Source organism: Argiope bruennichi, chromosome 9 (assembly GCF_947563725.1).
Source record: "Argiope bruennichi chromosome 9, qqArgBrue1.1, whole genome shotgun sequence".
Classification (NCBI taxonomy): domain Eukaryota; kingdom Metazoa; phylum Arthropoda; class Arachnida; order Araneae; family Araneidae; genus Argiope; species Argiope bruennichi.
In genome coordinates, this window is record NC_079159.1 from 18,206,977 (window position 1) to 18,221,149 (window position 14,173).

At 28.3% G+C, this 14,173-nt stretch overlaps 1 protein-coding gene across 1 annotated transcript; it reads left to right on the forward strand.

Moving 5' to 3' along the window:
- Positions 1 to 110: 110 nt before the first annotated feature.
- On the forward strand, positions 111 to 10,401 carry LOC129984540 (astacin-like metalloprotease toxin 5). The gene is made up of 6 exons (XM_056094446.1): positions 111 to 216; positions 2,143 to 2,213; positions 6,224 to 6,299; positions 7,193 to 7,307; positions 9,618 to 9,793; positions 9,890 to 10,401. Exons 1-6 carry the CDS (start codon positions 132 to 134, stop codon positions 10,111 to 10,113), a joined length of 747 nt encoding a protein of 248 aa, XP_055950421.1. The 5' UTR covers positions 111 to 131; the 3' UTR covers positions 10,114 to 10,401.
- The last annotated feature ends 3,772 nt before the right edge of the window (positions 10,402 to 14,173 follow it).

Genomic DNA, 14,173 nt, shown 5'->3' on the forward strand with positions numbered 1-14,173 from the left:
GGAACTGATTTCATTTCCATTATTGAGTTCTTTTGCCACGTTTATCTCTGAAGTTTTGATAAACATATGCTTGATTTCCCTGGAGTGATTCTGATAACATTTTGGGGAAAATTTTTCTTCAAGAAACATTTATGTCTTGTATCATCGTCATGATGTTGCACTTATTCATTGCTCTTTGTTTTTTGGGTTTTGCTTTTGCAGATCAGCCCGATGAAGGTATTATGATTATATTTTATCGAAATACTTTTTTTCTTATCAAAATTTTATTACTTTGGATTATTGAAATTCGGTAATGTCCTTTCCTAATCCCTGATTAGAATGCTTTCTTATTTGATAATTTAATGTAATAAGCAATGCAATAAAGGTTTTAGTACTCAATAAAATATAGAGTATAGTAAAACAGTAAAATATAGAGTATAGTAATATTAAACAACAGAAAAATTTCACATATCAGAAGTTTCTTAAGTTGTATTAATAAAATTCGGCAATGTTTTTCCTGGAATTTCTCATGTAATTCCCAATTAGAATGGTTACTTTTAATATTCCATCTTATTCGATAGTTTAATGTAATTAACAATGCAATCAAGGTGTTTAATAGTCGAAAAAATAGTAGTAAACTATAGAATATAGTAATAGTAAACTATAGAAAAAATAAAGTGTATTTTCAGTAAAAGTACGCTTTTCTGTTTATCAAAATAATTCAAAAATTTGATGGAAATACGCGATTTTTGTGATAGTCATATACCACATTTCAATCATCAAGCTTGTTTCATTTTCAATTAATACAACAATCGGCACCAATAAATACAACAATCTAAAATTTACATTAATGCAACAAGCCTGTAGACATAATTTTTAAAATGTGCTAAAAAGGCGAAATTTATTAATATTTAGAGGTGAAAATTTTTTTTTGATAAAAAAAACATACTGAAACACAAAGCATATAAGAAATTAACAAAACAATTAAAAGTAAGATTCTGTGAATTTATTACCCTCAAATATTAAGAAATGCTTTTCTTTTTGATATTATTTTAAACGATTATTTTCGAGCATAGGTTTTTTTAATAATTCATATCTACTTACTTTTAAATTCGTTAAGTGATATACAGCAAATTTCAAAATGATACACATAGTAGTTCTTTATGCTGCTTTGACATTTAACCACATATTATTGAGAAAAATTCTCAAAAGAATTGGAAGTATTGAAAAGAAATGTGGTTTGCCATAACTTTTATTAGATTTAAAAATGGTAAACGCACGAAAAAACCCAAAATACTTGGAAATCTCAAAAAATTGTTGAATCAGCCGGTGAGGATATTCAATATCTTGACATGTTCTAACAAGCATTTCCCCCATTTACCATATAATAAAGGTCATCTGAAACTTTAATGGGAAATATGATTTTTATATTTTTAAAGAATTTACATTCTTTTGCTATTTTTTGCCTCCATGTCTCTGATAATCTTCAATTGTTCTAAAATTAAAAAACATGCTTAAAAAAATAGAAGATAAAGAGCAATTGTATTCACCTATTCAATGACTGCATTATAGATTGTATTTAATTGGTCATAAAGTGTGTCTTTTCATCTAAGAATAGCCATGGCATTTCCAAATTCAAACATAAATGTACGGTCTCGGACCAAAACCCATGATGACTTTTATAATTTCGCTTAAAAACAGGTAAAATTCTTACATTTCCAAATTCAAATACGATTTTACGATATGGTTAAAAAAACATAATGACTGTTATAATTTCGTATTAAAAATAGGTAGAATTACTTTCAGAGAAACTGCTGTTCATTTCTGAACTCTGAGTAGAAAAATAGTAGAATTAAATTATTATTTCAAAATTCTATCTTTTCATTGAGCGAAAAGTAAATTTTTTAAGAAAATAAATGATTTACTTAATCCAGATAAAATACCAAATTAATAGTAGTACTTATCTGTAACATACTCAAAAAACGCAAAAAATTACTATGTGAAAAGAATTACATTCCACTTTTTATTGATTTTTTTAATTACATTTAAAGTTTTAATTTTATTGTTATGATAATTCATAAGCAATGTGGTAATAAACAATGCATTCATGTTTATTTTAGAAAAAAAAGGAACATATTATTAGAACAATTGTTGCTTTTTCAGAAACCATTCGGCGAGCAATGCAAAATCCTGACCTCTTTGGAGGTGATATGATGGGAATTGAAGGACCAGATGTAAGTCATTTACTTTCGATGCACTTCTGATTATTGTATCTCTTGAACTAGTTGCTGATATTGATTGCAAATTGCTATATCAATTGTCATTAGCATTAACTACGCACAATTTAGTAGAAAAGAGAAAAATATTCTATGAGTTTCGAATTAATTAATAAAAATTTCATTTGTAAAGGTAAAATAACTAAAAGAGATAGAATATCCACTTTCTGTGCTGTCAATACTTTTTTACTTTCTCGTATACGAAGAGCAGTTCTGAAACTATCAAAAAAAATTCGAAATCGAGACTTTGCCGAATCTGCAAATTTCAGATATCCCTGAATGCAAAAAATATATTTTTGACGTTGTATCTTTTGTTCACACGCGGGTATGGTAACTCAAAAAGGTTTGAGCTTGATTTTGTGGAATTTAGTATATGAGCTATGCAGTAACTCAAAAATCCGAAGACTTAATTAAGTCATCCATCTGACTCTCCGACCCGCCACGAAGTCACAGGGATTTAAACCATAAAACTGAATGACCGGACTGCCGCAACAGCAACACTGGCGGGAACTGTGGTTGAGTCCTAAGGGCCATAACCGGTCACGGTACAACCCTCCCCGAAGGAAGTACGTCCCGTCATCGATGGGAGCAGTCAGATCCCTCATCTATTTGTGTACCCTTCAGGGTGGCGAGATCCAACCACCAAGCCAGAAGCATCTCATCCTCATTTCAATCACTATGCCCCCCGGGGGTTTAAGATTTAAGTAAGTCAGTCAGCCATCTAACTCTAGAACCCGTCACGAAGGCACACGGATTTAAACCATAAAAACTGAATGCCCGGACCGCCGCAACAGCAACATTGGCGGGAACTGTGGTTCAGTCCTAAGGGCCGTCACCGGCCACGGTACAACCCTCCCCGAAGGAAGTACGTCCCGTCATCGATGGGAGGAGTCAGATCCCCCAGTACCCTCCAGGGTGGCGAGATCCAACCACCATGCCGGAAGCATCTCATCCTCATTTCGAGTAAAGCAAATACAATTACAGATCTATATTAAATTTTGTTTGCAATCGGCCAGAAAAAAAGGCGTCCAATACACATATTCGTCCAAAACAAAATATAAAAAGGCTAAATTCTTGTCAAAGATTTATATTCCTTAACTGTTTTTCACCAATGACATATAATGTATTCACTGCCTTATGCTCGAATGTGGTAATTTTTATGTGGTAATTCGTGGATAATACATTATTTAGAGAGTATGCGAGAAAATTTTGGAAAGACAACTTTTGTAATTTGTTTTTATGAAATTTTACACATCTTATTCAGATTGATTCAACTACATTTTTACATTAGAGTGATAAGCGTCAAACAGTGCTGTTAATTTTCATTAAAAATCAATTAAGACTCGTTAATTTTCAAATTAAAAAAACATCAAAATTCAGTCTTGAACTGTCCCAAGAGGGTTCATATGGGACAGTTTCCCAAAACAGGACACAATATCAAAACTTGTGACCATCCTAGTTAAATCAGGAGGTCTGATCCCTTTAACATGAATACGAGAAGATAATTCCGTGAAAAAAATGAATATAGTGAAATATAATAATGCATAAATGAATATTAATGTGACCTGGTCAAATATCGTGATAGCAAATGAAAATGTCACCGATATGTCACAAAAGATTGGTAAGCGAGTCATCAGTGCTGTCACATAGTCGAAAGCTATCGATTGCCAAACATAGCAACTTTCATGCGCATTTTGATCTGTCCTATAATGACGTGACATTTCAAGACAGCAATTTAATTTTGGAATTAATGAGTATGTTCAAACAGAATTAAGGACCTAATATTAAATATTGTATGACATACACAATTTTCTTTATCCAAATGCTATTTATGAATATGAATTGATTTCACTAACAAAGATCACGAGATTTTGCAATGAAAAGCATGTTCCTTTAATGTATTTAATGCCTATCTAAGCCTTTATTATTACATTCCTAGACTCTATATAATAAACTTCACTGTTGAATTATAATGGCTTTTGGAAATTCATTAAAAGAACAACAATTAAATTTTGGAATTCATGAATATATTGAATCAGGATTAAGGACCTGATATTATTTCATAGCTTGAAATACTTCTCAGCTGAATGCTGGATGACATAGAAAATTTTTCTCCCTAATAGTATGAAATTTTATTTTTATTGTTTCCTCACCAAAATACATGTTTATATTCAACCAAAATAGTGTAATGAGATACATTGCTCAATAAAATGAATATTTCAAAGAATTACAGGGAAAAAAAGCACATTTTAATTACTTTGCTCAAAATGAGTACATAATTAGATTAAATATCTTTGAAATGTTCCAAATATCTTAATTTTTGAAGAAATTAAGTAGAATTGATAATAATGATTTCAGTTAAACATTAAAAGAGAAGGGATATGCATTTTATATTTCGAATTTTTTTAGATAATTGAAAATCAATTTTAGTTCCGAAAAACTCAAAATTCTTATGAAAATTCAGTAAGTGTGCATAAAACTATTTATAAAATAATGGCATTTAACTGGAATTAAAAAATTATACAAAGTTTTATTCTAAATAAATATATCCTAGGTATAAGGAATTGGGTAATAAGGGTAATAATACAGAGTAATAAGGAAAAAATAATAGAAAAAAAAATTAAAAATTGATTCGCTTGAAATATTTTAAAATTTTAAAAATTATGTATCTTTTAATTTTTTACAAATTATATATCTTTTAATTTTTTAAAAATTATATATCTTTTAATTTTTTTAAAAATTATATATCTTTTAATGCTTTAAAAATTATATATCTTTTAATTTTTTAAAAATAATATTTCGTTAAAAAATTTTTTTATAAAATAATTTTGAAGTTTTTATACTTTAATACATATGCATAAAAAGTTTCATAACTCTAAGTGAATAATTCGCAAAAATCCTTAGTACAGTCCACCGCCCCCTAAACGTATCTAAAGCCTGCCTAAGCCTTTATTAATGCTTGTATAGATCTTCTTTCAATAAACTTAAAAGTTGAATTATAATGTTCTTTGATAATTCATTAAAAAAGAATTTGGAATAACCTATATATTGACATTTGTTTTTCAATGCTTTTAACACGAAAGCTTCGAATGCGGAAGTGTTTAAAGCAATATTGTTAAATATTAGAGGAAATAGTCTTAACTAAACAATGCAAAGTGCTTTCCTTTAAGAGTTGAGTGATTATCTCAACTGCTTTCTAAATTAATCAAATTGATTTGGAACTTCAAAAATAATGAACTATAAAATAAGGAAACGTAAATACTTATAAATAATTATTCTCAAGAAAAAAAAAGATAGATATTTATTATTTTAATAACGTTCAATTTACTTTATAATGTAAAAATAAAACACAATATTTTCTTAAGCATATAATGAGGCTATAAAATGAACATTGTTAAATCAAAGAACAATTTATTTTTAAATAACCAGTGTTTTAAAAAATTACGTATGCGGAAAATTAAACGAAAAAAACAAAAACAGTTTAGTTATTTTTGAAATCTATGGCATTTTTGAAATTTTAACACTTGACATATTTTATTGTCCATTTTAAAGTAAATAACTATTATTCTCTTATTTTACCAGCTATTTAAATATTTGCTGTCTTTTTGTAAATCTTAATTCAAGTTATAGGGAAACAAATTCAAGTTATAGTGAAGCTAAGGTTCTATTTCTTAGAAGACTCAAAAATAGTTTTAAAAAAAGAAAAAAAATCTAAGCAGTTAAATAATAATTTTAAACTTAATTTGGTGTAAGGAAATTGATTCCTTCCGACTTCCCGATGAGTTCATTAACCTCAACAAAGACTCAAGTAAGTAATTAAGGAATTTCAAAATTATTCTGTTGGCTGCTCTATATGATTTCAATTTTTCATCGACGTATTTGACCTTTGTGGAAAAATAAAATTATCTTCTCATTATAATACATTATCTTGAAATAAAGTGTAATAATAGATGGAATTATCTTTTCAGGACCGAAATGGAATTCCATGGGAAATGTTTAGATGGCCAGATGCCAAAGTCCCATATGTCATTGATCCATCATTAAGTAAGAATTTATTTTGTCCCATAATACATTTCATAATACATATACCTTGATTCCTTCATACATATCATAATTATCTATCATAATTTAATAATTTTATTTTTTAATTATACTTCGTGCTAAGTATTTCAGATGTAGTCCTGTAGAATATCAACACATTACAGCATAGATTTAGGTTTTCAATAAATAATAAGAACATTTTTTGTACCACTTCCATAAGCGTTTTATATAAATAGATTGTACCCTAAACTCAACTCTGGGTATATACTCACTTTCTCTTTAAGCCGAAGGCAAACTGACAGCTTATGTTTTGCATTTATTTTGTCTATCAGTAATTATCATTAAATATTAATTCTCCTCTTAATTATTTTAGTATTACTATTGCATAGAGATTTCTTTATATAATGAATAGATTTTAACTTCCTTTAAAGACTGAAGACTTTATAATTAATTACTTAAGATTAATTAATTTAATATCGGATAACATAATTATATATTAGATGTTTATATTTTTTTGTTTTCTCTCAACAGTTTTGCAATTTTATATTTGGCTTGTTGCAGTTCGAATAAATGTGATTTTAGTGACACTAAATCTTATCCTTAAGGATATTTTTATAATAAAATCTATCCATCAACTTCGTATGCAATTAACAGAATAATATGTGATCGATACTTCATTTAAAACAAAAGAAGAAAACTGCTCTCTAGTTTAAAAGCACTTTGATAAACATCAAGTTTACAAACAGCAAATCGCTTGTTAAATGTTTAAACTATTTATAGTAAATAAGAATAGATTTTATCTCTCAATTTATACTTGTTTTTTATAATTAACAATTGACTATTAATAACAATGCATCATCAACTTTCAACTATAATTAAACACAATTTTCTTGCAGAGGATCATATGGATGTGATCACGCAAGCCTTCAACAATTACCACTCGACAACCTGCGTGCGTTTCATTCCAAGAACGAATCAACCAGATTACATCAGACTTTTTGCTGGCCAAGGGTAATTATAGAATCATTTGTTTATTATTTTTTATCAGCATTTCATAGACTGCAATCACCGTGTTAAAAGAACAGCTGTTTAGTATTTGATGATCATACTTTGTTGTCTCTAATGAACTTATGATTTGTTGAATCGATATTTAAACGATTTGTATCTGTTCTTACTGATTCGATGCAAAAAAAGTATTTAAAGCATGATTTTTATTGCAAAATTTTTCCATTTATATAAAGAGCTCTTTATATATAAACTAAAGTCCTTTTATATATAAAATTATCATACGTAAACTATAATAACTCCCAATATGGCCACGAATTGATCCTATTAACATTTGAATTTCAACGCCTGTATTTATTTGTTGATAATAGTATAAAATGTAATGTATTCAGTGTTTCTTGATTTTTTTTTTCCTTTGACAATAAAACAAATTTTCTTTTTGGTGATCTAAAAGATTAAACATGTTCTTTGAAGCGGAGCATGTTCAGTTCGAAGTTTGAGATCGAGATTATTCAATATGAAGAAAAATGAGAAGATGAGAGTATAAAAAAAATATCATAGAAAGAGGGGAAAATAAAATAGATGTGATGAGTTGCAGCAACATGGATATTTGCTTCTACATGAACTGTATTAATTAATAGTGGAACCAACAACTTTTCATTTAACCACCAACTAGGCTGAAGAGGAAATTTTGATTTCCTCGTTTTTTTCTGTTAGCTAATAAAGCTCATATGGAAACAACAGCAACAACAAAAAAAAAACCTTGTTGGCCATCTCAGTACCTAGATCTCAAACTCTCCTAATTCTTCGATATTTTTTAGTAAATTTCTCTATTTTTGTATTTAGCTTCATAACAAGATATATCAAAAGCGTAATTCAACATGTACTTAGCACTACGATGTCCTACATGTACTTAGCACTACGATGTCCTACATGTACTTAGCACTACAATGTCCTACAACATATACTTTGCCAAGTACCATTTGGCAACACATTTTTATTTTCATTTATAAGGTTCACACAACTGTTTCAATGGCCAACAACGAGTGTTTGGAAACCCTTTTTTAAATATATATTGATAAACATTTTCAGAAAAGACCGATTTATGGCTGTAGTGGTACTAGAGTTAGATTTAAGCTCAAAACTTAGAAAAATACCAAGATGGCTGTTGTATGAATAATTCTGCCATTAAAAATTCTATCCAAAATATTTTGTTTTGCATTGTAAAAAATATATTGGTAAGGAGAGACTTTTATTTTTATGGCTGGGTATTTAAAATGTGATTTGTGTCACTAGGATATTATTTAATTTATAATGCAGTAATTTGTACATTTAAATTGTTCTTTTAAAATGTCACCAAAGAATAAACTAAATTAAAAAAAATCCAAAATTATTTGCAACTATTCGAAACGCATGTATTTTTTTAAATATAAAAAATCATGCATTTTAGGATTAAAAGCGCATGATCACTTTCAGCATAATCTAGCTTCATCTAACTGTAATAGATGAAGATTGGATTTGTTTGATTTGTTCACAGTTTTTTTGGTATAAGAGCCATCCTTTGATCATATTGCTTCAGATTTATAATTATGTTTGTTAAAAATATAACTGTGCTAATAATTACAAGCAGTTAAAAGATGATAACTTGAACAAAAATAAAAGGTAAATTAGTATCTAAAATGCATGATGGAAATGTAAAAATAAGAAAAGACCAAAGAATAAAATCCTTTAGATTTCAAAAAGAAAAAAAATTGATCTTGTGGGACTTTACCACCCATTGTCAAGAGAGAGCTTGAATATGGAGGATAATAATATAATCTCAGACGGTTTAAAATCGGATGTTCTACAAGAATGTTGAAAATAGTTGAAGAACTGTCACAGCATGCACATATAGGTGTATTTGTCTCTTGTAAGCAAATGTCGATGAGTTAACCTGGTCCAATACGCAAGAAATTCATGTAAATTGAGCATTATCTTTCTTTTATACGATCCAAGTTCTTTCTTTATTACTAAAGATAATGTAGCATTTAACAGCTCTTCGGATTTTTACATTTTTATAGAATTTTGAATTATTACAGAACATCTATAAATAAATGTTTAAAGTAATTGTATTCCTTTTTAGTCAAAGTTTCAAACAAAAAAATGTGCTATTTTGAAGAAATTTACAGATAGATAAATTTTGAAAGATTAATAATAGTTAAAAGAAAAAATGCAACAAACATACTAGCAACAAATATTCCTAAGAGTTATTATAAATGCATTAAACTCTGCCTTTTATACTGTTTTCATTATAACTAACTTGAATCCATCTTATAGTTGTTATTCTCAAGTTGGAATGACAGGTGGCCAACAGCCTGTATCCTTAGGACAAGGCTGTCACTTCAAAGGTACTGTAGTTCATGAACTTGGGCATGCACTAGGATTCTATCACGAACAAAACAGATCGGACAGAGATGATTATCTGGAAATATTCATGAATAATGTGCAGAAAGGTAATATATTTTAATCTTAAATGATATTTCTTCAAAGTCTTCCAGGTTAAAGATTGGTCTAATATTAAATTTTAAAAAAAAACTTTCTTTTTTTAGGTATGGAATCGAATTTTGCTAAACTGGCTCCCAATCAGAACTGGCTGATTACTGATTTTGATTATGAATCCATCATGATTTACGGAAATCATGCATTTTCCAAAGATGGTACTTCAATTACGATGAAGGCTAAAAATGGAAAGCCATTGTATGATCCTTACAAGAAGATTGGCATGACTGCATCTGATATCAAGAGAGTTAACACAATGTATGAGTGCAAATAAAGTGAAATAATTGATATGAAAAGTATCTGAGAGAAAGCAATTCTTGTGAATACTCATAAGGGAAAAACATAAGCAATAAGTTACGGATAAGATAAGCAATAAGATAAGTTATCTAACCAGTTGAATGAGCAGAAGATGGATGGGAAAAAGTACTTCATTTGGATATATACAGTAAAGTGAATTAATTAGACAAGTAAGAAAATTTAGCAATGGTGCAGAAACAGGAAGCAAAAATTATCTCTAATCTATAAACAGTCTACATTGAATTTTCTAACACGGATGGGTTAAATTTTCTTTAAAAATGTATCTTTTTCTTCTGTCGAAATTAATAGGTGGTTTTTTTTTCTATATAAAATGTATACTAAACATAAGATAGACTTGATTGATCTCGTTTGAAAAAATAAACAAAATTTTTTTTAAAAAATGAGGAAATCTGAAAATTGTTTTGTCATTTCAATGAGACTTCATTGAAAAGATTTTGATTTTTTTTATTTTGTAAGACATTGGGAAAATATATTATTTTTTCACTTGTAGTTTGAAAATTTATTACAAAAATAAAATTTATAGAAAATCAAATTTATAAAAAAATCCAATCTATAGAAAAACAAAATAGAACAAAATATTTAGGAGAGGGAGGATCCATATATTATTCTTATTATTATTTATACAAGAATATCTATTCTAATCGTGTTCCAAAAAGTAATATCTAAATCTTTGGGGATAGACAATTACTTTCATGTTAAAAGATGTTTAAAAAAAGACTTGATTTCCTATTGTTTGAAAATACTCCCAAAATCTTTTAAAATTGGGAAAATCTGAAAATTATTGTGATATTTAATGAAGCTTCATTGCAAAGATTTTTGCTATGTATTGTAGGGCATTAGAAATTTTTTTTTCATTTTTAATTTGCAAATTTATTACAAGAATACATCAAATTTATAGAAAAATAAAACAGAGCAAGATGCCACAAAAGTAGGATCAATATATTATTATTATTATTATTTATAAAGAATATCTACTCTAATCATAATCCAAAAATTAATATATAAATCGTTGGGAATAGGCAATTACCTCTGAATGAAAAATATTTTAAGTAATATGAAAAAAAAATATCCCTATTTTATATTATTCGAGTCTGTAAGTGAGTTGCTGAAAAAATTATCAAGTGTATGTTTTCATTCAATCCATCATATTCAGTGAAATATTTTCGTTACCCTAACAATTAAAGCAAAAATAAAAACTTTCTCTCTCTTGTGACAAAACCTGAATGAATAATGAAGATTCGAATTTCATAATTGTAGGTTAATTAGAGGTCACCTCATAAACTACCAAGCATGAATTGTTATATTTTCCTAAAGGCATCCTAAAAATGGTTTTAATGTCGTCCAAAATAATGATATTTAAAGCTTTATAACTCAATCAGCCTCGATTACAGAGGAGTAGATTTTTTTTGAAATATTACTTCACCATTTTATAAATATTATTTTTATTATAAATATAAATAATATGGCTCTGAGAATATAAAAATTTTATTTCGTAATAAATTAAAGAATGCATTTGTAGACTCTAACAATATAAAGTATAAATATTTATCTGATTTAGAGAAAGTATATGTCAAAGTTATGTTTTATATACTTTCTTTATATAAAACATAACTAGTATATGTCAAGTTATGTTTCATAAAGTATAAATTTTTATCTGATCTGACTGGAAGTACATGTTAATCTCTGGAGGTTTAGGAATTGGCAATTGGCCATGATTAGAAAAAACCACTCTAAAAATTATCCGCAGTGACTTGCATTATGTGTAAATATATTTAATTAGTGATTACATAATATACTGAATATATAATATAATATACTCTCGTAATATACTATAGACAAGAGCTTAATTTTGAATTCCACAGCTTATATTGCATTTGCTGTATTATGACAAAATTAAAAGTAAGTATAAAAACAGGAACTCCTCTTTTTGCTGGATTTAATGTCTTTAATACATCAACAAAAATATTCTTTTCGTACCCATCAATTTCAACTCTTAGCAGATTGGAGTAGCTTAGACATTACTTCAGGGTTTACTTCAAAATTTATATATGAAATTGATAAATATATCTATCTCTCTTGTCTATGTAGCATAAACTCTTAGTGGTTGATTCGTCATTTGATATTTTTCGATATTTCTTTTTCCCTTCACCTTTTTAGAACTTGTGTAATATCAAGGATCAAAGACACGCACACACACACACACTCACACACACACACACACACTCACACACACACACACACGCACACACACACACACAACACACACACACACACACACACACACACACACACACACACACACACACACACACACACACACACACACACACACACACACACACACACATTAAATTTTAAATCGGAACTTCACTCCCCCACTTCGGTAGAATTATTAAATAAGCAAATTAGGCAATTACCTTGAAAGACCTAAAGTTTTCAAAGAAAGAAGAATTTTTTGCGATATTTCAGACAATGTAAATTTTTGCTTCCATGTAAGTTAAAAGGGTCATGCATTCAAAGATTTTCAAGTTCAAATTGAACATCGCTTAAATTTGGAGTATTCTTCTACTGAATTTTTTTATACTGGAGTATTTAGAATATGTTAAATATATTTTATAACTTTTTCACCGTAAAATAAAACTTGGAGTTATTATTATTTTTAAATTTTTGGTTGCTGAATCGGTCTTTCTTGAAAACAAACGTCAATTAAAATTCTTGTTATTTCAATCCATCGTAATATTTGTTACTTAAAAGCTGACTGCATTGAACACTCAGCTTTTAAGTAAGTAAAAGTAAGCTAATCGCAAAGTTGAAATTAAAAGGAAATACCTGGTTTTAAAAGTTTGGCAGGAAAGAAACTGCCCCAAAAATTGTTTTGTCTAAGAATTTCTACAAGGAATAATGCAATCCTATCCTTCATAAAAGTTTTTAGCATTCCCGCTGTTGTCCATTACTTGAACATATAGTTAATTCTCTTGGAATCTTGCCGCCTTCCCCGTCTGGAATAGATAACAAAAAAGTACAATTATCGACCTAATAGAAGGCCCCGGAAATTTCAAAATCAGAAAAAAATGAAGCCTCAATACCTTTATGCAGGACTTTTCACATATCATCTTAAATTTCATTAATACATAATCTCACTTTAACTTAATGTCGAATTAAGAATTCAATAATACAGAGATCTTGCCTATTATACGAAATTTGATTAATTGTTTTCTGTAATGATGTACTTGCAATCATGAAGCTAATGCAGCAACATTATTCAAAACCGCAAAATGTTATATAGCTTCAAGTCTTGATTGAGTAAATAATTAAAAACTAATTACCTCGTGTTACATCATTTATTAATATACATCGCAGAGTTAAAGAAAATGAAACAACTATTCTCCCACGTTAAGAACATTTTCATTGAAAGCACAAAAGCACTTCCTGCTTATTGTATCACGTAATCGATCCAGTTCAGAAAATTAACATAAAATCTTACTTTTCGAAAACTCGCTCTACATTTAAAAGCGATCTGATAACATCGTTTCCGTCTTCACTTTCAAACATTCACTCTTCACAATTTCGTTTGTTTTTTCGCTGAAATAGTGATGTTTCTTCTAAAAGAAAAGCAATCTGTTGAAAAACCAGTTCCGATTTCATTCTTCTACTTCTAATGAAGGAGTAGAGTTTTCTAAAAAGCATTTGTAAAGATAAAATTTGTTTAAAAGATTTCATTGAGAGCACAAAAATGCAATAAAATAGAATTTTATTGATTTTTTAAAAATTGGTTAATCTGATTAAAATTGTAATTTTTATACTTAAATTAAATTTATCTAATATATTAATTTCCTATAAATGCTCGGGAAAAGTATATAATATCACTGAAAATTTATATTTAGTAATTTCAACAAATTCGTATATAGGACATATTATAAATTTGATCCAACGGGAATGGTTTCCTCGAAAGTTTCTCGCATACATTCTAATACGGGTCCTATGTTTCTTCCTCCGTAGAAAATTGTGGACCTTGG